This window comes from Delphinus delphis, chromosome 9 (assembly GCF_949987515.2).
Source record: "Delphinus delphis chromosome 9, mDelDel1.2, whole genome shotgun sequence".
In the NCBI taxonomy this organism is placed as follows: Eukaryota; Metazoa; Chordata; class Mammalia; order Artiodactyla; family Delphinidae; genus Delphinus; species Delphinus delphis.
This window is the reverse complement of record NC_082691.1, coordinates 58374302-58398705: the sequence shown is the minus strand read 5'-3', so window position 1 is coordinate 58398705 and position 24404 is coordinate 58374302. Positions and strand designations below refer to the sequence as shown.

At 37.7% G+C, this 24404-nt stretch overlaps 1 protein-coding gene across 1 annotated transcript in view; it reads left to right on the top strand.

Moving 5' to 3' along the window:
• SKAP2 (src kinase associated phosphoprotein 2) overlaps nucleotides 1-24404 on the top strand; it is a 155865-nt gene that overhangs the window by 114521 nt on the left and 16940 nt on the right. The window contains exon 10 of the mRNA XM_060020641.1: nucleotides 18759-18836. Coding sequence (XP_059876624.1) covers nucleotides 18759-18836 — 78 coding nt within the window. The remainder of the gene's footprint in view (nucleotides 1-18758; nucleotides 18837-24404) is intronic.

Genomic DNA, 24404 nt, shown 5'->3' with positions numbered 1-24404 from the left:
CTTCTACATGCTGACTGAAACATTCTAGTTCAGTCCCTATTACACTGCACCAACTCTCCAATTTCAACAAACTGACTTTTACTCTTCATTCTCCCCACTACTTTTCCAGCCTCACATTTTTGTTCATATACTCCATCTCTATGGAGTACTCTCAGTTCAGTTCCTAACCAGTTCCTTCCCACTTTCCAGGCCCACATCAGATCCCATCTCCCCAGAAAGCCTCTTCTGCCCATCTCAGCCTGAAGTGACCTCTGCTTCTCTGAACTTCTGTAGCACCATATATTTGAAAATTAATGACACACAGCTTGGCGACATTTTTTATGTTGTTATCTACTGTTCTGTAAATCTTATATTCATATTTTACTTTTCATGGGATTAGTTATTCAGCAAACAAGCCAACGGATGGATCTTTATAACTTATCTGCATTATATTTACAAGCTCCTCAAGGGCAGGGATCAAACCTCGTGTTTCTTGGCACTCCCAGAATACTTAGACAAGTGCCTTCCTCATACGAAGTCAATAAATAATACCTGAATAATGTAATCTTTAGTTAGAGGGGCCTGTTAGTTAAAGGCAGAGAAATCCTTTCTCTATGATGATTCTTTTCCTAATAATACCAATTACTACAGAATCCTAAAAGAATGATTGTACTAAACAGAATACTATCAGTGGTATATTGAAGTATGACTGATCTTCCAAAACCTCATTAAAATCTAACATTACTTTTCCAGTGAGCATAATCTCAAGTAAATAAACTTGTGAAATGTAATACATTGAGTGATGAAAAGCTCTAATATCATCAGTATTCTGTGCCATTAAAGACGGATCATCTGCTATGAACAACAGGACCAACTTGAGTTACCAATTCCCTATAGTAGGTTAGTCATCTTAAGCAAGACATTTCCCAGGAAATGACATTCTCCTTTGCATCCACTCATTCATTAAAGACCACAGGTAAAGTAGGTCTAAAGAGCACAGTATCATAACTATGATTTTTTAAAAGCTGACATCTGCAAGGACAAAAACCAGAGGACTTAAAGTAACTGGTAAGAAAATGATGAGCTTCATGTTTAACTCAGATCTGGAAAGTTGCACAAGCAGCTTAAAGGACGGTGAAACAAAGGTTAAGAATTAATGATTACATAGATGCTTGGGGAAAGTGTTTAAAAATGCTCTTTCAAGCCACTCCTTGGATTCAGTGAGCATTGGAGGAGTCACTGCAGGGTCTAGGACAGAGGAAGGCTGTGGTCAAGATTCAGCCCGCTCACTCCCAGTCCCAGCTGTGACTTACATTATCCCTTTGTTTCCTTCTCCACTCCACACCCTTTCCTTCAATTAAGCGAGCTCCTTTGCTCAGCCCACTGTTTACATGTCCTGCTCCCGATTTCACATTGCCTATTACGCTCTGTCATACACCAGATAACCTCATTTCACCTCCCTGGGCAGCTTATGTTTTCTTTCACAAATTACCTTACATCTCAGTTCTTCCTGGAAACCTAGCTTGATTAAGTGGGTCAAGGTGAAGGTCAGCTATACTCATAATAAAATATAATCTCTCCCTATATTGCTTCAGACATAACTGTAAGAGACAGTAACCCCCAAACATGTAGATATACATGTGTAGGCACTTTAAAATATGTGCATTTTGAGCCTAGTTGTTTATTTAATATTTCCTGAGAGCCCAGCATTAATTTGAAGGTATTCTGAAGCAGTCATTTAAATGTTTAATAAATGAACTGAAAAGGGTGAAGCAAATGCAACATGAAATGAGAAAAAAGAAAAAACCCCAACTTTTATGTAAGTAATTCATTATTCATGCAACAGTTAGTATTAATTATTCATGAGACAGATATTTATTAGGCGGCTATTATATGTCAGGCACTGTGCTAGGCACTGGGGAATGCAGGGTTGACCAATATAACTCAGAGTTTGTTAAATAGAAGTATAAAATATAACAAATACTCAATAAGGAATAGTTTTGAAAAGTAATTGGAGACTAAAAAGAGACTGATGAGAAACAAAGATCAAAGCCAAGTCTATGCCAGTAGATGAGATATCTGAAAAGACCCCTTCATTCAGTGCTACCCATACTCAATGAGCAAAATGTGGTTCTGAACACCACCTAAAGAGCATTCTGAAGATGAAAGTAAAATGATTAAGGTCAGGGAGACCTTGAACGAAGACCCTTAAAAAATGTTTAGATGAGGTAACTTGGTATATTTGGAAGAGGCCAGATTATAACATATTCATGTCATGGGGAAAGAGGGGAATTTATATTCATGAAAGGATTTAAGAAAGAGTTAACAAGAAAGACTTTTAACAACAACTGCCAAGTCCCCTCAGCATTTAAACCTATTTCTTCTTTTTTTTTCCCCCCCAACAACAACAAAAAAAGACTTTCTAAAGGAAATGGTGGAAGAAACCCCATTGCTTGAGACATTAAAAACCAGATGGTCCAAAGCCCCAGAAAATATTCACGTGGGATCAATCCTTCACTGGGTGAAAGCAAAGGAACCAGACCAGTGCAATTTGTGTTTTGAACCTCTAGCTTAGCAGTGCTAGGAAAATAAAGATTTACTTTTCCTTGAACTTTTCCTTAATTTCTTAGCTCTCCTCTGTGCTCTCACAGCACTCTGTGTTGACTTGTATTAGAGCTGGCAACACCGGGATTGCCTGTTTACTTGGGCGTCTCTTCTGCTAGCTCCAAGTATTGCGAGTTTATCAGGTTTTCTTCCTGCCCCTGCAGGAGTGCTGTGTGCCCTGGGTTCTGGAAATGCTCCTGCACAATGGTTTCGCATTTGCTTCTGCCAGAGCCCCAGGAGTTTTACAATTTTTATGTTAAATTTCTTGGCTTGAAAATACCACTTGAGGATAGTATATATTTGGATCTCACATTGTACAGGCATGGGGTTTTGATTTCTCACAGGAAACCCTTCCCCTCCCCCCTCTGACCACCACCATCCAGAGCCCTGGGAAGACAAAAAGCTTCCTTGTGGCTTCCCTAGGCTGGTGGGGCTCTTGCTTCCAGCTCCTTGCTTCTGATGGGCCCAAGGCCATGTCTCCTGTATCTGTGAAGATGGTAATCCTCCAGCCTCAACCTCACCCTGTAAATGGTCGGTATTCCCCTTTGAGTAAGTGGGGAGAGACAGGTCTGTTTTCAGCCTGGTTGGCCATATTGTTAAAGGTTGAATTCCTAGTTATAAGTAATCAGTTACTACAAAACCACTGCAGTAGAGACTTAGCTTAATTTTAAGTGTTTGATTTATAAACTAATTCAAGTCAAATAAACAAAAATTTGAGTATATACTATAGGCAAGATTCCATGCTGGGCGTCTAATATCCTGTCTTCTGAGTACTAATGGGCTTTATACTCAATATTAATTACTCCTTGACAAGAAATTTTGTTGACTTTATGACAGAAGAGATCTTAAATGGCTGCTGAATTTATGAAATAAATGATCCTATTCCTATTTAGGGAAAAAATGACATTTGTATATGTAGAGAATTACTCAAAGTAGAGATCTATCCAGATCCCAATGTATACTTTGGTTTTACAAGCTAACAATAATACGTATTTGCATTTGAGGTCATGTCAGATGAGGTTAACTTGGTTATATGAGAGTATGTCTTAAAAATGGAGTTGGCATTCCAACCAAATGAAGTCCTTCTAATTTAAATAATGTATTTTATTCCCTATGCCGATCAATCATTTTCTCTCCCAGAAAGTCAAAGCAGTTTTTGCACTATTGATTTGCAAAACTTACATGACATAAACATTATGTGACAGAAGTTGTTTGTTACTGAGAGAGAGGATATCACCTCACAGAAACTTGTCATCTGGAAGTAGGGAAAATCACACAAAGTAATTTTGTTTGTATCATGGCTTTTTCACAGTTGGCTACATTTGTGACAGCTGATTTCATATTAAATACTAACAGAATTTTGTTTATGCTTGAACTGTGCTACAGTAGGATGTAGATTTTACTCAGAACCTTCCTGTTTACAAAGTGTTTCATTCCAGTAAATTATACACTTGTAGGCCAGTTATAAAGACCATAGATGTTATGTATCTAAGAAAATTGGGCTACCACTTTGGTATCAAAATTTTGAAGTTTTATTTTACCCTTGAATCCTAGCAAGTTATTGTTTTTGGAGATCAGAAGTGGTAAATTATTGGGAATTTCATTTGGTACAAACTAATAGAAACAGTTGTTATCAACAGGCATGGCTTTAGGAAATCATGGATATTAATATAAATTGTGTGATTATAATGAATAAGCTTTGGAAACAGCTAACTGATTGCTGGAAAGAGTTGTCGGACTTTTGATATAGGAAGCAAATTAGAGTTTATATTTCTCATTTTCAAGAACACTAATACAATGAAAAAAATTGGTATGTTTATTTATGTTTCTTGCAGTGGCATAAAAAGTCTTATTAGTAAATTTTTATGTAATTTTAGTGACATATAGTTTTAAAAAGCCTAACTGAATTGAGTTGAATCTTTCTTGTTTGTGATGTGTGTCTACGGTTTGTTTCGTTTTGATATTACTTTTCAATATATGAATATACCCATGAGACAGGCTCTTGCTGAATTTTTGGTCACTGTGTCATCAGTGCTATGAGTGCACATTGTCAGTTGTTTAAACATTGTTGAATCCACTGTGGCCTGGCAAGAAGCATCTGGGAGCCAGACTTTTCCTGTGGACACATGCCAAGTAGTGTATTGTATTTCTTCACTGAAGTGAACTGTATTGAGATAATTTTTCTTCTTGAGTTTTTTAAGTTCAGAAATTATTTTCCAAGCTAGGGGCAGATCATCTGATAAAACTGTTTATAACTACCTGAATTCTATAATAGCTGGTCAAGAATTACTTTTATTTAGTTAGAGTAGGTATAAATAAGTCATTCAGTTAAACTACAGATAGTTAACATTATTCTCCTCATTAGACCATTCTGGAAGGTTCACCTGTCATTTCATGTATTCTCTTTAAATCAGTGATTTACTCTAAGGAAGGACAAATAGACATTGAATGCCCCTTTAGGTACTATAGATGGGCATGCCATTAAATTTATATGTTTGATTGTGTTTTTTAATTAGATAGAAATAAACCCTAGATTGCATTCTTAATATATACAATTATAGCATAACATCAGTCTTAACTAAAAATTGTCAGGAAAAGTTTGTAAAGTGTCATTTAACTTTAAAGAAATACCTGAATAGTTGTGGATTGGGGATGAGAAAACAAGAATACTTTGTCACACTGGAAAATAGGCTAGGGGTTATTAGTCTTGGAGTTCAGACACTGCCTGGACTCTAGGCTCCTAAGGTGACAGGGATTTGTCTTTCCAGAATGGATAAGGTTATTCCATCTGCTACCCTGGGACGCTGTTGCGTGAGACCTTAAAAAAGTAAGATCTGGTTTGTCCACCATGTACATTGAAAATACCCTGGCTCTTATACACGAGAGCAGACATTTCGTTTATGTTGGCCTTATGTTTGCAATCTCAATAAGAGACACTTTGCAAATGAGAGTTCATCCATACTGTTAGGGGCCCAAAACAGAGCAAGTGTGTTGTTTTTTTAAGCTCAAATTTTTATTCTTATGTACTTTGAAGAACATCAAGTAGTGTTTGGCAGGAATGAACATCGAGAGCTCCATCAGATGAACTTTGTGTGCCTAACCTCCCCTTCTTTCCCCTACACGTTCTACCTTGCTTCTTTTGGCAACTCCTCTCTATAGAAATATTCTAGTTTTAGAAGATCTCTCATTTTCTAGGCCCTGTAACATATTTTATCATAAATTTGTGTGTCAAAAAAATACCTCCCACCTTAGAATTGAAAATGCTTTAGAAACATAATTCTGAAAGTCTATGTATAGTCCCTCATAGGTACATGGACATTTGTATTTTGAGAATGCCATTCTTTTATACTATGTAAAGTGTTTTTAATTTGCTGCATTTTTCATGTCTTATCGCAGTCAGATCTAGTGAGGAGCTATAGCTGTTTTATTCAGGATTAATCAATCTTCTTGGGCTCCTGGCTAGGACAGAAGCTGCTCTCGGCTCTGCTTGCTTCAGGGCTTGGCCTTATTCTGTTTTCTCATCATATTCAGTCTCTGAGAGGGAGGTGATGGGAGATGATTTTTCCATTTGCAAGCTGCCTTCCAACTGAAAGAAAGATGGAGGGGGCAAAAGCCAAGCTTTTCACTTTCTGTGGCCATTACAAACATGACTCTTCTCCTCTTTTTCAGCAGTGTACACTATTTTTCAAGGGAACTATTTTTTTTTTTTTTAGACTGTCAGAGTTAGCCAAGTTATTTTGTCATTGAAGAGTGTTAAAAGTAAGAATATATGTCTATATGACATCGTGAATATTAACTTTCTCATAAGTTGAATGTTATGGTAATATGTTAAAGTGCTGTTTAATTAACAAATAAGTGATCTATGCAAAGTCTTACATAGAATGAGAAGAAAAAGTGTAGTGCGGGCTTCCCTGGTGGCGCAGTGGTTGAGAGTCCGCCTGCCAATGTGGGGGACACAGGTTCGTGTCCCGGTCCGGGAAGATCCCACGTGCCGTGGAGCGGCTGGGCCCGTGAGCCATGACCGCTGAGCCTGCGCGTCCGGAGCCTGTGCTCCGCAGCGGGACAGGCCACAACAGTGAGAGGCCCACGTACAGCAAAAAAAAAAAAAAAAAAAAAAAAGTGTAGTGCTTCTGAACTTGGGCTCTGGAGGAAGACTGCCTGGATTCAAATGCTGACACTACTTCTTATAGCTGTGTTATGCTGAGCAAGTTACTTAAATGTTTCTATGCCTGTGTTTTTGCATCTGAAAATGGGAATAACAGCAATACCTTCCTCATAGGGTTTTGAGGATTGAGTAAGATTTCACTGTATAGTGTCATGGCTAGCATGGTGCTTGGCACACAGTACATTCTTAGATTATCATGATAATCACTGTTGTTAAAAATCTTCTGTGCACTGGACATTCAACTTTTTCATTCTCACAATAATTATCTAAAGTAAATTTTGTATTTCTGTTTTCCAGATTGAAAATTGAGGCTCAGAGAGTTTAATTAGCTTGTCTAAGTTTATACAGCTGGTGAAAGAGGATAATGTGAACTTCAGGAATATGAATTTTATTTGCATTTCTGTAGTTCCATTGTATCTTTTGGGATTAATATGGGATTAATTTCTGATTCCATTATGATTGATTTTATTAATTATATTATTATTTAGTATTATTTAGGGAAGTATGCCTATATTTAGAAGTTTAAAAGGCAAGTGATATTTGAAGACAAAGGACGGGGGATTGAGAGTGACTCTCTTCCCACCCTCTCAGCTCCTTATGTCTGGGACACACAGAGCCAGGGATCAGGATAGTTAGGGGTTTTTTTTAGTATTTAGCAACAAGGAATATTCAACTAAGAGTAACTGACCCTGAGAATGTGGAGAGGGCAGAAAAGCAATAAACAGTCATTACCATTGCCTCTTTTTCTTTCTACTATTTGATATAGTTTAAGTGTGGAAGTAGCATATTAAAAAATGAGTGAGACTGAAGGACATAGGAAATAAATAGGGAAACTGCTGCTATACCCAGATTTAATTGTGGAAAAAATTAGACAAAAGCAGTTGTCATCTTAGAATCCATCATAGCCAGTGAGGAAAAAACCGGCCTCCGCCAGAGATGTTTGCCTAGACTTTAGGAAGGCAGATTTCAGAAAACTCAGAGAAAGAATAGGCACAATGTATGGTGTTAAAGACAAGTGTTTTAAAATGCCATTTAATATCACAGGATGTCAATGGGAAGAAAAAGGGAGAGAAACTAAAATATATCATTGTGCGAGAACCTATCCAATGAATGTAACTTTTTAAGAGACATATATTAGCCATTGAAATGGCCAAATAACCAAAGAAAATATGAAAATAGCTGAAATTTATAAATTATGCTAAAGACAACAAAAGGTATATAATTGCTCTCTGGTTTTGTTTGTTTTTGAAATTATTAGGGGCAGTAATTCAAAGAAAACAATGTAGTTTTTATTTTATTTGCTCCCTTCTGTCAAGAATTATCCTTCAACTGATAAGATTGGTAAGAGGTAACAGAAGCCCAGCATGGGCAAAGAGATTCTAATAGAATACCCAGCTAACCGAAATCTGTTTAGTTTTTATTCAACAAATTTTCATGGAAAACAGCTTTTTGTTCTAGCCCCCCCCCCCAATGTGAGGCTGCTGTAATGTAAATATACCCTTGGGGAGTTCACACTTGGAGGCAAGTAGACTAGTAGACAAATATTTATAATACTGTGTACTAACTAAGGCTGTGAGAACAGAAAGCGGGGAGTGGCCAGCTGCCTGGAGGGATTTGGGAAAAGCATCCTAAGTTGGGGGACATTTGAGCCCTGTCTTCAGGATGAGTAGAATTTAATTTGTCTTCTGACCCAGATAAGACTCTGAAGTGGACTCCAGAGAAACTACTAAAATAAGGTGTCCAAGAGAGCCTTTTATGCCATAAAGAAGATGAAATAATGATTCTAGAGTAAAACCCAACATGGCTTCAAGGAAATGACAGACATATAACAAAGACAATACCTTCAGTGAGGCATTTGGCCAGAATTCTTATGAAATATTTATGGATATAAAGACCATTAGATAACTGACTCTACAGCAGTGCCCAAAGGGTGTTGACCAATTGATTTTGTGATCACCTTAGGGCTTAGTTCTCAGAATTGTCATACTGCCATGTTCATGAATGCCTTGGGTAGATATATACAGGCTATGCTCTCAATAGACCAAAATCGTGGATCAAATCTAACAGGATGAAGTATGATAGAATATCACACTTGCCCCAAAAATCTAGCTGCCCAAGTATGAGAAAGGAAAGACTTTGCCCCACAGAAAATGGGAAGAACACGGGATTTGGGTCAACAGCTCAATATGAGTCAACAGTAATTTGATTCAATCCTCAGATTGTGTGCTTTGGGAGTATAAAAGAATTAGCAAGCAGTGCTCTGGGTTAGCAAGATAACAGGTTTTTCATGTTGTGGATCAACAATATTTAGATTTTTAATTAAAACTACCCTAGAGGGCTTCCCTGGTGGCGCAGTGGTTGAGAGTCCGCCTGCCGATGCAGGGGACACGGGTTCGTGCCCCAGTTCAGGAAGATCCCACATGCGGCGGAGCGGCTAGGCCCGTGAGCCATGGCTGCGGGGCCTGTGCTCTGCAACGGGAGAGGCAACAGCAGTGAGAGGCCCGCGTACCAGACACACAAAAAAACAAAAAACTACCCTAGAAAGTGCAGGGCAGCAATTCTCACACTTTTTAATCCCAGGAGGTCTTTTCTGTTTGTCTGGGTTTTTTGTTTGTTTGTTGTGGTGGTGGTTTTTTTTGTTTCTTGGCTCTCCCGCACGGCCTGTGGCATCTTAGTTCCCTGACCAGAGATCGAACCCAGGCCCTCTGCAATCAGGAGCCCTTTTCAGTCTTAAGAATTATTGAGGACTCCCAATTATGGAGGACTCTTTTGTTTATGTGGGTTATGCCTCTTAATATTCAGTGTGTTAGAAATTAAAACTGAGAAATATTAAAAATATTAATTAATTTAAAAGTCATAATGATAAGCCCACTACATGTGAACATAAATAGCATTGTTTTTGGAAAAATAGATATATTTTCCCAAAATATGAGTGAGGAGTGGCAGATCTCTTGAATGTGTATCTTAATAGGAGACATTTAGACTCTCATATCTGCTTCTGCCTTTACTCTGTTGTTATATGTTGTTTAATTTAAGTACAGTCAGCATGTGAAGAAAATCCAGCCTCATACAGATATGTACTAATAGGAAAAGGAAGTATTTTAATAAGCCTTGCAGGTAATGGTGGGTATTCTTCTTTGATACTGTACCCAAACTTGACAAGTGTTCGTTAAAGGCTAGTTGCAATGTGGAGTCCAAAACCATATCAGTGAACTTTCCACACAGTATTACAGCAAAATTCAGGAGACCGTCTTGTACTTTGAATGGATGTTTTACCCATGCGTGCTTTTGTAACATCATGCATTGGTCAGTTGGAAAATATGGGTTCGTTACATTATGCAGAACTTCTAAATATTGACACAGTTATGGTACAATTAAAACATCACATTCAATATCACCACTGATCTCATTAGAAAAGTCCTTAAATGCTGAAGAGTTATCAAGCTTATATCCTAAGATGTAAGTTTCTAAAATTCTAATTTTTGCTTGAAAGGTCAAATTTTATCATGGGCAATAAATGTCAGTTGTTTTTGTTAAAAATAACAAGTTCACTTAATTCATTTTTGGGAAAATGTCTGCCAGATTCTTAAGTCTGAGTAACCATAGCCTGTCAGTCATTCTTTCAAGTAAAAATGGTGTTCCATGAAAAAAGCAGCTAGTTCAGTTTATCACTCAATCTCCCACACACCTGGAGCTGCAGCGGCTATGCCTTATACATCCTTCTGATTTTGTCTCACAGCATATTAAAGAGACAGGTATTCAAGATTGATTAAATGAAAATAATAATTTGTCATGGAGGACACTCTTAGGTAAAACCGGCTTGTTTGTTGTTAATGCTACTGCAGGGCAGTGAAGAATACAGTGACAGTCTGGTGCCACTGTGTTAGTTTACGTTGAAGTGTCAGCAGTTTACCCGTCATTGCTCTGCAGCATCAGTGCAAATGTTAACACAATGAAAAAGGCAAATATCTTAATTTTATTATGAAAATAGTTTTGACTTCATAGACCCTCTATGCCCCAAAAGGGTCTTGGAAACCACTGCTGGTATAAGGGATTATAGAACCAATAAGTCAAATGGGTGATGGTTCCTCTTAGAGGGACCTGTGATTTTTCTTTCTTGGACTCTTGAAAATAAGGTTAAGGTGCACTGCACATGAAGAGGTTGAGTGTATTTGCATAAGCAGGCATCAGAAACAGAGTCAAAGCCTGTAACAAATGAGCTCTGCATTCATAGATCTGCCTTTTTCCTAAGGCTATGGTAGACAGTTCCTTATAAAACAGCCATGTTACAATTAAATGATCTTATCACCAACTTATGTATATTAGATAGTATTTTTTACAGAATGAAACTTAAACGAAAATCTAAGTTAAGATGAAATATTTTACTTTCTAAAAATGGGATGGATTCAAAACAGTTTATAATGAAATACATATACATTTGAGATATTATTATTAAAAATGAGAATAAAGAAAAACCAGAAACTGAATAAGGGTTGTCTAGAAGGAGATGTTAATAGTGTTTATGGATAGGTCTTCTGTGACTGAAAATGTTTTTTCTTTTTTTGCTTATCTCTATTTTCTGGCTTCTAGCAATGAACAGATACTGCTTTTGTAACAAGAATAATAAGAAAAAAGTTCAATTTAAATTTAAAAAAGAACTTACATGTAGCAAAGTATAATTGTACCAGAAATCCAGAGCCAGGTAGAGGTTACTATAACTGAGGAATAATTTAATTTGGATGTAAATTTTAATATTACAGAATTTATTATACACTTTAATTAAAAAGCTGAGAATTTGAGCTTTGTGAAATAGTTAGAAGAATGTCATATTATAGCATACACCGACTAGAATACACTGGGACAAGGCGGAGTCGCATTTCATAATTTCCCCATGTCTAGTATTCTATAGGAGTGGGATCATTTGCAGACTCACAGTTACTTCTGACTGATGGAATCTGGCCTAGTAAAACCTTATTTTTAACCTATGTGCTTTCTTTGCCTGCCATCGTTGCCTGTAGATGAACAAGTGTATGTAAGACTGCTCCTGCTACTTAATAGAGAAGTACATCTAGAGCGGCAGGAATGTCTGCAGTGCGTGTTGCATAGAAGGCAGTGCAGGGAGAGAAGAGCAGGGTGGAAGTGCCATGACCTTGGTCCAGTCATCCAACACCCCAGTTCAGTTCCCCTTTAATGAAAGAAGGAAGTTGAACTGGATGATAGCTAAGGTGTCTTTCCCTTCTAAGATTTCTCCCAATTCTGTCAAATGAGATCCTTGCTTGAATTTGAGTTTTTTCCCAACATCCCAACCATGATGTTAACAAGTTTAATGTCTGTGAACAATCATTATTTTTGCATTTTCATGTTTGTGTATAAATTATGAATTTTAATATTATAGTACAGAAATTCACTGTGCTCTAAAGGCATTTATTTTAGCAGTGATAACCTTTTCGTATTAAACCCTATAAGAATAGAACGTCCAGGTTGAAAATTAGCTTCTATGATTGTACAACTATTGCTTATTTTATTGCCTTTTATATCACATTAACCTTCTCGGTTGCTTAATTAATAAGTTGTTGCAAAACACCCAGCTCCTCAGGTAGTGAACTTGATACTGCATGCTAATTGTGCTTTTTTTTTCCCCCTTGAGAAATCTGATTATCTCATTGTCCTCTCCAAATCCTGTTCAAAGTGCTATGGGATAGACGTTATTCTTTCTGCTTTACAGAGAAGACACAGAATTAGAAACAGTGTCGAGGTTGCATGAGTAACTAGACCTTTAACAGTAGGACTCAGTTTGCCTAATTTCCAGGAGAGTAAACATGACTGCCATTTCAGGCATCTTTATCTTTCTTTTCATTTTGAAGTTAGCATAATACTAAAAGGCACATGCTTATATCTTTATAAAAATATATCTTTTATTGCTATAAACTATATGTCAGGCTATTAAATAGATAGAAGAAACCTTTAGAAGTGCCGTATTTTAAGTTCCCAGTAGTCCAGGATTTATAGGCCCTTAAGGAGCTCACTTGTCTTCATTGTCATAATTTTGAATTCCCTCACCCATATCCCTTCGACTTTACTCTTCCACTTCTCTAACCCTTCCACCAGCTTCAGAGCTTGCCCCAGGTGTTGAGAGAGAAGAGGAGGTGAGGTTCCATTTGTATAAATCCTCCCTGTGTTTCTGCCTCTTTTTCATCTTACTGCTAGGACTAGCTGGAGGTGTCTTCAGTTCCCCATCCCATCTGTTCCATCTCCTCCTACTCAGGGGCATCTTGCTTGCAACTCCCTGGAGCCTGAACCCTTGAAGAAATGTGCAGGAGAGCCTGTTGTTCTGAAATGTAGGTGAACCTCTTTCAGATCTTTGTGTGTAGAAAGGCTCCTCTTTACCATCTCCATTTAGCTGTGTTTTCCTTATTGAAATAAAGTGAGAAGGTAAAGCTGACTGGCCTCAGAAATAAATCCGTTTTCAATTATGAGTTGCATTAGAGACCTTTACAAACTATCAAATACTGTGTGCTGGCTTTAGGGGCAGTTGAATGTGTAGAACATTAAAGGTGGGGAAGGAGGATGGAGAAGAGAAAGGAGAAGATGCACGTTTGGGACAGCCAGACGTGAAATTCTGTTTCTAAATCGTCGCTGAAAGGATTGCTTAACCTAAGATGTACCTCAAATACAGTGCTATGGTAGGATAGAACCTACCCACTTATGTGAAAATGTTTTCCAAGTCCACAAACAGCCAATATTCACGAGAAATTTTAGCAAAAACTGTATCTATAAACCGAAAATCAAGGAAATGGCACCATGGCTTAGAGCTGGGGCTTCAGTGAAAGATGTGAAAGTTTAAATCCCAGCTCTTGTTCTAACTGGCTGTGTGAACCTGGACAAATTATTCAAGCTCTGTAAATGTCACTTTTGCATCCATAAAGAGGAAAAAAGAGTTCCTATTATTACCTCATAGAATTGTTAATGAGGATTTAGTTACATAATGGATATAAATGCATATAGTGTGAACATTGAAGCAACACATATTAACGTTTCTTGAGATAAATATATAGTCTCATAATCAGATGAAGCCTGGGCAGGTAGAGATCTAAACCCAAGATTTATTTCAGAGCATAACTTTTGATTCTGTGTTTTATTCTTTTTAAAATTACATTGTAATTCAGGAGAGCTGTTTTCTGAAGATGTTTAGTGAGAAAGGTAATCATCGTGTGAGTCAAGGATTTTCTTGTGTTGTCGTCCTCTTCTCCCTGGAAGACATGATAATATCAGTCCTCAGCCATGATGTGAACATCACACATCCTGTTTTGGTGCTAACAAATTGTCTTTAGCCTTTTCCAAGCAATGTCAGCTGCACATGTCAGTTGCTTATCACTTTTGTTTTTTTGGTTATTTATCCTTAAAAAAGAATGTTAGTAAGTCAGAAATAGCCATTTTGTAAAAACTGCATAGCTAGACAGATCTTTGATCCTTATTAGGGTAATAATCCATCTGTTATGGAACTGGATCAATTTGTAAATTAAATTGATTAATCTAGCAGCGAAAAAGAAAGGTCTTGACTTTTCCCACAGGAAGCATTTCCTCAAATGGTAGTCATTCTAAAAAAATCTGGGAAGACTCAATTTTCTGCTATTCTTTTTCTCTTTGCTCAACTCAGCAAAAAGGCTTAATATGTATCCAAAAAAAGAGTGAAAGTAGAATTCAAGCTTTTAGATTCTCTAGGGTCTGGTTGTTCCTGGAGGTCTCATATTTTTGACAGGGTTTAATGTTAAAAACCTTCCAATGACTATAAGAACATTTTTAATACTCATTGGTTAGTTTAGTAAATGTATAACTATGCTTGAGTTATCTTCTGCAATTAGTTCACTTTATTGTTATTTTCATCTTGTTATGATCAAAAAAAAAAAAATCTCCCGGTGATTCTCCTAACAATGTGTGAATGGAATAATAACTTCACATGTTGAAGAGTTTTGTGCTGCAGCTGAGAGGCATGTAAATACAAGCTGCTTGTTTGCAAGAAGCTTCCAGATTTGCAATATGATTGCTATGGAAACCACATAATGAAAACCTTATAACCATCTGTATGGTTTGATGGATTTTATTGCATAGCTGAGCTGTTTTTGTTTACTGTTATTAAAATGTTGAATGGAATATATTAACCCACACATATTGACTATTTGAGATATTAATTAGTATTGTATAATGACATCATGCCTCAACCCCCAAATAAAATATGTTTAATAATAAACCTAAATAAAACAACATCTGTATGTTTCTAATATATTGTGAAGGTGATTATTGCCTAGAATTTTGGTCACTTGTCCTTATATATTTTTTGAATGATGTGGAGAGGTTTGCTCTGTTAGTAAATGAATATAGTAGTAGGATTTATTTTCATGATTTTGGAATCCGTTTGTTCACTTAGTATTTATTGAACATCTCCCTTGTACCAGAGTCTATTCAAGATTCAGGTTGAGTTCTTTTCTTCCTAAGATTAAAAAAGCACACACCAGATTTGATTTTGTTGTCTTTTATATGGAAGCTGTTTGTACTGTTAGCCCAAGATAAAATGGGTTGTTTTACTGTTAAGAAAAATTGATATTTGAAACACAGAAGGCTTTGACCTAAAGATAGAAGTTCTAGGTTTGCAAAGGAGAAAGGAAGTGTTTTTAATGAGCATCTTATCCTCTAAAATACTTCTTATTAAGCATCTCACATGGATTTCAATTTGGATACTTCACAGTAAATATTTTTAATATCATTCTGAAAGTTTAAGAATACATTGTGCATATAATAGGTACTTAAATTTTAATAAAATAATAAATTCTTAGTAATAAATTCTAAATTCATTGACAACTTTGCCAAGAATGGAGTTTTTCCCACTTAATTCTTGTAATTATTATTATTTTTTTTGTGGTACATGGGCCTCTCACTGTTGTGGCGTCTCCCGTTGTGGAGCACAGGCTCTGGACGCGCAGGCCCAGCAGCCATGGCTCACGGGCCCAGCCGCTCCGCGGCGTGTGGGATCCTCCCGGACCGGGGCACGAACCCGTGTCCCCTGCATCGGCAGGCGGACTCTCAACCACTGTGCCACCAGGGAAGCCCCTCTTGTAATTATTAATAGTTTTTATGATATCTTGACACTGACTTTGGGTGGTGAGAGTAAATCCCATAGTGTCTTCTTAAGAGCCAGGAATAGTGCTTTCTGTATTAATGTGGTTAAAGCTTTTGACTTCAGGACAAGTGCCCTTAACTGTTTTTGAATTTACTTCTTACTATTGAATTTGTGACCAAATTGGAAGAGAGGGAGTGCTGGGGAAAGAGAAAGTATGAAAAGTAAAGAAAGCTTTCTCCTTCACCTCAAAAGAAATTAATGATTTGTAAAACGAGTAGTTTGGACTAAATGATGGTAAATGTCCCTAATACCTTTAAAATCTGCATGAAAACACCCTATCGACCCATTTATGATAACTAGTCCTTGAGGTTTAACATAAGTGAGATAATTGTTGAAGAGAAAAGAGAGAGCATTTAGTATTAGACTTTTTATTAGGTCTTCTATGTATTCTTTACTATTTGACTGAACTATATTAAATCGCCAATATTATGTTTAGCTTAATGTGTATAAAGTGCCAATGATTTCCAGCTGTTCCTTATATTGGAGCTTTCATTCTTTTGTTTGAATTGAGTTACAAAAATTTGAAACAGTTATAATTATCTTGTAAGTACAGTAACTCTCAAGCTTGATTTAAATGCTAGTTTTTATTAGTCACCACTTTAAAATTTGCATGGGACTTCTAAATTTACACCTGCATTCTTGACCTGTCTACCAAGCTTTGCAGTTGCCCCTGGACATTTCCTCTGGGTTGCCCCACCAGTATATTAAATGTCCCATGTCAGAAACACAACCCCTTGAGTAGCTTATCTTGGCTATTCTCTTTTTAGTAATGATGTTCCCATTTCTCAGTTAACTAAGATCAAAACCTGAGTCATCCTTGGTTGCTCATTCTTTTCCCGTAGCCCTCCACATCCAGTCAGGCAAAGTTTGTCTATTCTAGTTCCTTTCCCTCTCATAACCATCTCCGTTCCATTTCCTCTGCCCCTTCAGTTCAGGACTGACTTCCCCTTTAGCTAGACTAGGAATGGTCTCTCTCCCCACACCCCTCATCTAGGCTGTCTGGGACAATGGGATGTGATAGCCATTCCTCAAGCAGTTTCAGTCCTGCCCTTTCTCGCCTCAGAAATTTGGGGGGACTCTTATTCCTCACCAAACATGTAAAAGTCTGAAGTCCACAGCAGGATGTTCACGGCTCTTCAACAGTTTGCCCAAATGACTAGCATTATCTCCCATCCTGCTCTTATTCTACAAGAACAGCCTCTGCCTTTATTATTATTATTTTTTTGATAAAAATGGACCATTTTTAAAGTCTTTATTGAATTCATTACAATATTGCTTCTGGTATTTTTCTATGTTTTGGTTTTTTGGCTGTGAGGCATGTGGGATCTTAGCTCTCTGACCAGGGATTGAACCAGCACCCCCTGCATTGGAAGGCAAAGTTTTAACCACTGGACCGCCAGGGAAGTCTCAAGAGAACCACATTCTTTAGCCAAAATGAATATGCTCATGCCTTGTTCTTTTGTTCATGCCTTCCCTTGTCTGGAAATTTCCTCCTTCCCTTCTCTCCTTATTCAGATTCTCTCCATCCCTCAGAGCCTTTATGGTATTGCCCCAGTTGGGTGGTTTCTCCTCTGCACTCCTTCAGTACCTTGTACCTCACAGGTCAGGTTTTATGCCCCTTATCCCACTTTCCTTTAGGTTCTGTCTTCTGTCCCCTCTAGGCTGTAACTTCCTGAAGGCAGAAGCTTCCTACTACCCTTGCCTTTCTGGTAGAACCTCTCTCTCTTACAGGTAGTTAATGCTCAATGAAGATTCATGAGTTGAATTATTTAATAGTCATAATGACTGTATTTGTTTCTTTTGCATATTTTTCTTTAAAGTTTTTGATTTTCTTGGAATTATGATTCTTTTTGATCCCAGTTTTTCCTTGACATGCCATTTTGTTCGTATGTCCTGCCTTAAATATTTCTAAATTGTATATTAATCCTTAGGTGGGGCAAGTGGTCATGTAGTAAGTATTTCTTTGATGTAAAAGGATTAACTAGCCTATTGACTCTGTTTAAAAACCCTTCTTATTTAATCTCATCGTTTTTCTTCCTATAACTTGGGAAAGGAGTGTGATGGGAGAGTGTAGAAATAACATGAAGATATATATGAACATATGCAGGATAAAGAACATGGATTTTGTCATCATAAACCTAAGTTTGAATAGCAAATATTGGAAGTTTCTTTATCTTTTTGAGTCTCAGTTTATTTCTCTGTAAAATGAGGATTTAAAATGGTTTACCTATGAAGTCTTAGCATCTGGTGTAGTGTATGACACATAGTAGTTCCTCAGTGTAATTTGGGGGGTCTTACCTTGAAGGGTGAGGATGCTTCTAATATCTTCCTGTGATGATCAGTTGAGAAAACATGAAGTATCTGATGCTCAGCAAATGACTTCTAGGTTAACTGTATTTTATATCACACATTTTCTCTTTGCTCTGCTGTTGTTTCAGGGACCATGATTTTATCTGTGGTACTCATGCCACAGTATAATGTGGTCAATCCGTATAATGCCGGGTGTCATCTTACTGCATTTTTAGGGCTTTTCTGGATTTAAGATTATTCCAGATGAGTTTCTGTGAATATTTAAAACAAAATACGTGAAACGTTAGTACATACCTTAAATTTTATCAAGCCAACTGGTCAGGTTGCTATTTGGAAATAGCTAGAGGTTTCTTTGTTCAGCTTTCAATTATTGAAAAGGGGATGTGAATGTTGAGTGGTTTCATTCTTTGAAAAGGAATATTTATGTGTTATACACTTTTAGTTTTGCTCTTAAGATGGGGTGAGTACTGTGTCTTTCTCCCTGAGGAAAGCCTTCAGTGTCCCATTTATGTTGTTTATTTACAGAAGAGGAAGAGAATGGAGCTCCGGTGAAAGTGGAGGGGCAAAGGAAGATGAGTCAGGACAGTGTTCACCACACCACAGGTAATGAGTTGTGCAGCTTTCTGGGAAAGCTTATGTTGGTTTTGTTCACTTTCCTTTTTGTCACGTTCTTACTGCTCTAAAGATGTGTCCTCGGCTCCCCGAGGTTGTCTCCTTGGGTCTGGACCTCTTATGGCTGATAAGCTTCTTAGACCCATTTAGGATGCATGAAAACCACTTGAGAAGGATTTATAAAGTAAGCCAATTTATACAAGGTATTCCTTTCTGAATTACTTTGTAACGACTCAATTAGCTTTCATTTCTGCGCAAAGGAGATTTAGTTGCATAAATTAGCTTATCATCATTGAGGAAGTGTCACTGCTAAAGGACAGTTTATAGATACAACATGCAGTTGCTGTCAAACCTATAAGAATGTAATATAGACATCTGTGTATACTTTGTGCTTGAGCAGAACAGACTTCTGCCATTCAGAGACTAACAGGGGACAACAAGTTGCCCAGGGGACTGGCAATGTAGACATCTCTGAAAAGGTCAACTTGACACAGGCTCTGACAATCGACCCACAGCTCTGTCTTCTTTGATAAAAATCAGATAAACTTAAGACCGCTAATTGATCTGCAGCCTGTTTAAATGTTGGCCATGCATATCTTCATTGCATATGATTAACACAGAAAGCAAATGAATTGGGTAAGAAATGCCAGAGTCCAGTGACAGCAGCTTAAAAATGGGAAAAGGACAGTGGTGGCCTGGAAGGCTAGGAAGGATATTCCCCTTATCCCTTTCCACTTGGCACGTGGCCCCAGCTACTAATTATGACTAAGACTGGAAAAATAATTGCACGTGCTGTGTACGGAATCACATGATAAAGGCAACTTCTCTTGCTTCTTGTTATGTCCAAATAGCAGGAGATAAACCCTATCTGTAGTGCAAGCATGAGGTTAGTTTTGATAAACCAGCAATTATTTTGCACAGAAAGAAGAGAAGGACTGCCTTCTTATCAGGACTTTACACCTCTTCATAGCCACATGTCAGCTGGGGCAAGGTCTGCCATATCATCCCATGTTCTGCAAAGAGCTATAGTTGGGGGTCACCTCCCCTCTCTGATATGTCCATACATCACTCTTTCAAGCTGTCAGGGGCAGGGTGGTCAAGCAGTGTGTGTTCAGGAAGTAGGCTTCCCGAGTCCTTCCTACTGTGGCATGTAGAAAGGAAACAGAGGCCTGATTTCCGGACCTGGACAGGAAAGCAGGAGCAGGTTGCTGCAAAAGGTTTGGGTTTGCTTTTTTCAGAAGGGAAGTGAGGAACAAGTCATTAGATGCAGCTATAAACACCAAGGCTGAGCAAAGCCTTGAGGACAATGTTCACTGGCAGTTTTAAGTACATACGTTTTGTTATTATCATAAAGCTTCTGCCAAAAGCATGTCGTTTTCTTTTTTTTTAAATTTCTGTGCAGGTATAGAAGGTGGACACATACAAATCTTCTTTCCACAAATATGAGTGTTTTGGCTTAAAACAATTATGTTTTTCCAAAACCCTTTTAAAGTAACTATCTCCCAAATTTTTGCCTTTGAGGGAAGGAAGAACAAATCAGGTTTTCCTCAAAGGAATGCAATAAGGAGATCTACCTTTTCATGCAATTGCTATAAAGCACTGCAATAATTCTTATCTTTAGTGACATGAAATTCTTTTCAAGCAACAGTTTTAATGCTTTTGCATACCAGTGACCTTTGCTCTCCCCAGGCTGTCAAAGATGTAACATTAGAAGTTTGTTTGCTGTGCAGGGCAGTGAGTTGACAAGGGTATTACTATCTTGCTGAGCTTCACATGATGTGAACTTCTAACCTTACTCAAGAATGTTATATTTTTCACGTTGACTGATTTTACTAAAGGAAAAATTCTTTTTTCAGACTACTCTAATGTAAAATATATAAGCAGAAACAAAATTAAGCATGTATTTCTTACAAGTTATTTCATGTTTAAGCTTACGTAGCTTGCATATAAAAAATAAAGATTCCATTTGATTTTTTTGAACATTATACAATATGCTTACCTTTCTAAAATAGTTTTTACACCTATGACATTACCCAAGGAGAGATTCTCCATTATCTTATTATTGTGTTTTACCCATTGTCATCATGTTTTAAAAATCTTTTCATTTTTGCAAAAGTCAATATCTCCAATGTTTAGCTTGTACTTTCATAACAATTCTGTTTTTCTTGCTCAATGATCTGTTTTTGCATGTTTAACTTACAAGAGCAAATACATTGTTTAAATCTTTCACAAGCCAGCTAATTTAGAATGTTATTTTCTTTGTTTCTTTACCTTCTTTTTTAACCATATATGCTTCTTAGGATAAGAAACGTAATGAGATGATTTTTTTTTGATAATTTTGAAAACATGGATCACGGTGTGGATAGAATGGGAAAATTAATTCATATAATAAAGACAACTAAACCGATTTAATTTGTATTCACAATGTAAGCTTATTGGTGGTTTATGACATTATGCTCCATCCCATTTTTTTTGTTGTTGTTGTTTTTAAAAAACACATCTCACAGGGATTATTTTTTCAGTGTATAAATGAACAGTGTTAACTTCTGTGAACCCACAGTGCTTCCAAGGATGTCGATGCATATTTTTTTGTGTATGTTTAGACACACTTAAAATTTAGAAAAGTAAACCAGAGGAGCTTGCTGCTCTCTGAAGAACAAGATAATTCTTAATTTTTATGTCTGGAATTCATTTTAAGAATTTTGACATTACTTTCCGAAGGAGACTAAGGCTAATGAACATAGACTGCCAGGTTTTCTCCCCCGTTGGGATTCTTCTACATCAGGGGTCTCTAAGCCCCGGGGCCGCGGGTCCGCAGCTTGTTAGGAACCGGGCCGCACAGCAGGAGGTGAGCGGTGGGCAAGCGAGCGAAGCTTCATGTGCCCCTCCCCATCGCTCGCGTTACCGCCTGAACCATTCCCACGATCCCCCCCACCCCGCGCTCCACCACCCCCCGTCCGTGGAAAAATTGTCCTCCATGAAACCAGTCCCTGGTGCCAAAAAGGTTGGGGACCGCTGTTCTACATCATAACTAATATTGCATGCTGAAATAGAATAGTCAATTTGTGTGTACAGGTAGGTAGCCATGTGACATAAACAACTTACTATTCTTTAACAGGGCTTACATATGGGACACAGGAATGAGGTTGGTCTTTGGGTAACATCATCATCAAGATTGCAGAAAGCACAGTAGAAAATGCATCTTGTTCCCAGGACTGCCAGATCACTAGCTCTGTTGACTTTTTACAGCAGTGAGATTTAATGAAATGCCCATGATGCACATCTAGGGAGAGATGCATCTCGCACACGGTTGGGGTCTCTCTTCCCCTCCTGTGCTCCTGTAACTCCCATTAGTGTTAATGGGAGTTTCACTAAGCGCATCGAGGGGAGGAGAGACCCCCAAAGTGATAAGGATTATGTGTTAGAAATCACCATATACTTTCCTCTTCCTTCTTCCCTCTCCCCTGCGTTTGAAAATCTACTGAGTGAAATACTATTGTGAGAGAATCTGAAAAAGGAAAGAGCAAGCAGAGGCTGAACAGCTGCAGAACCCACTGGGATGCTTCAGCTAAGCCAAAACTTCTCTAGTTTTTAACCCAGGTTTTCTTTCTTCAGCCTTTTAGGATCAAGCCTAAGGCTGAGCAGCATGGGGAACACACAGGAGCCTCGACTGGGGAAACCAGCTATTTAGATCCTTTTACCTCCTGGCCAGTGACTATGGGGGAGGGCCTTGCGTGTGAAATGATGTCATCCTCTCTTTGCTCTAATTCCTTGACTTTTAAACTGACACTGACGGACTGCATGGGGCACAACATTTGACCCAGTTAGCAGTTGATTTAATCTGACTAGAATGTTTCAACTTCTAAATCCCTATTTGTCTAAATAAGTGGTTTTTAAAGGAAATCATTCACTTCATTATTAAGTAATTTTTTTCTTAGAAAAATTTGACAATGTTTGGAGAGATCTGTCCAGCCAGAGTGCCCTCTAGTGTCCATTCATAGAATTTCCATAATATATGCTTTGAGGGGAAAATGTAATGAAGGGTGGCCACAAGCATTGTTAGTTCTTGGTTGGATTCCCAGGCTTGTGTACATCCCTGCTAGCTTCTGTGATGAGTGTTCAAATGCTAGAGCGGAAAAGTCAATAAGGTGTCTGTCTCTCTGTCTCCCTCCCTCCTTCTATCCCTCCTTTCCCCCGTCCCCCCTCTTTTTTTGAGTTCTTAGAAAACAAGCGGAAAAACTTTAATAGGAGGATTGTCCTTGTTTATTTTCTTAAAAGTATAATGGAAAAGTCACGTCTTACTTCTTAAATAGTCAGACTCCATATTATTCAGATTTTCTTTTTGGCTTTAAAAAAATGTTTCAGATACTAAAGAGAATTTTTTAAATTTCGAATAAACCTAACACTTTGAGTAAATCACAAGCTATGTGTAATAAGATGAACGCCCTCCTGACACGCTAATGTGACTGGTTGTGTTAGAATTGCCAAGGAGCCTGCTGTTTGAGAGCCATATAACCAAACTAAGATGACAACCCTGATCCAGCATGTGTCTCCACAGTTATCCCCTCAGAATTCAAAGATGACATTCCAATGATGGAAGTTGTCAGCACGTGTATGTTCTGCCTGGTTAGTGAATACAGGGACATCTTATTGATATTGCTTGCATTCTTTTTGCATTAACTCATCAAAACTCAATTATCATGAAATTAAAAACAGGAAACAGTTCTCAGTGTAACAAAAGCAGCCAGTGTATTTAACTCTGTGCTGTGTTTCAGGCGACCCACATTGTATAAGTGACAAAGCATTTATTACCCGGTTTATTGTGGTATTATAGAGCGGAGAGCGCTAAATAATCAATCAGTTAATGGTCTGTATGGCAGTTTGAACACATCACATCCATTGTGCTTATGCTGTTAGAAGGATGAGCTGATAACTGCAGTGTATGTTGCATGTTTATTCAGAGCCTAATGTCCTGAACTAGGGCTGACAGAAATCTTGGGAAATGCAGCTTTAGCACTGGCAGTTTCAAAGTTGCTAAAATATTTTAGAAATAACTTTGAGAGGCTTTGGGTACAAAAGTTCCTAAAGATAAGAGCTGGAATTATCCTTTAGATTACTTTCATTTTATTCTCTTCCTTTAACCAGCTTTATGCTTTGAAAAAGTTTAAATTTAGGGACTTCCCTGGCAGTCCAGGGGTTAAGACTTCGCCTTCCAATGCAGGGGGTTCAGGTTTGATCCCTGGTCCGGGGAGCTAAGATCCCACATGCCTCGTGACCAGAAAAACAAAACATAAAAAAAGCAGAAGCAATATTGTAACAAATTCAATAAAGACTATAAAAATGGTCCATATCAAAATATATATATATATATATATATATGCCATTGATGCTTTTTTTTTTTGAAGTTTAAATCTCAAAAAGTTTTTTTGTTACCTCGTTTGGTTATATTTGTACCTTAGCTCCTTTATTATTATTACTTTTATGATGTGTCCTAAATTCTGTACGGTGCTTATTTCACAACGTGTTTATCACATCTCATGGATATTGCTCATTATACAG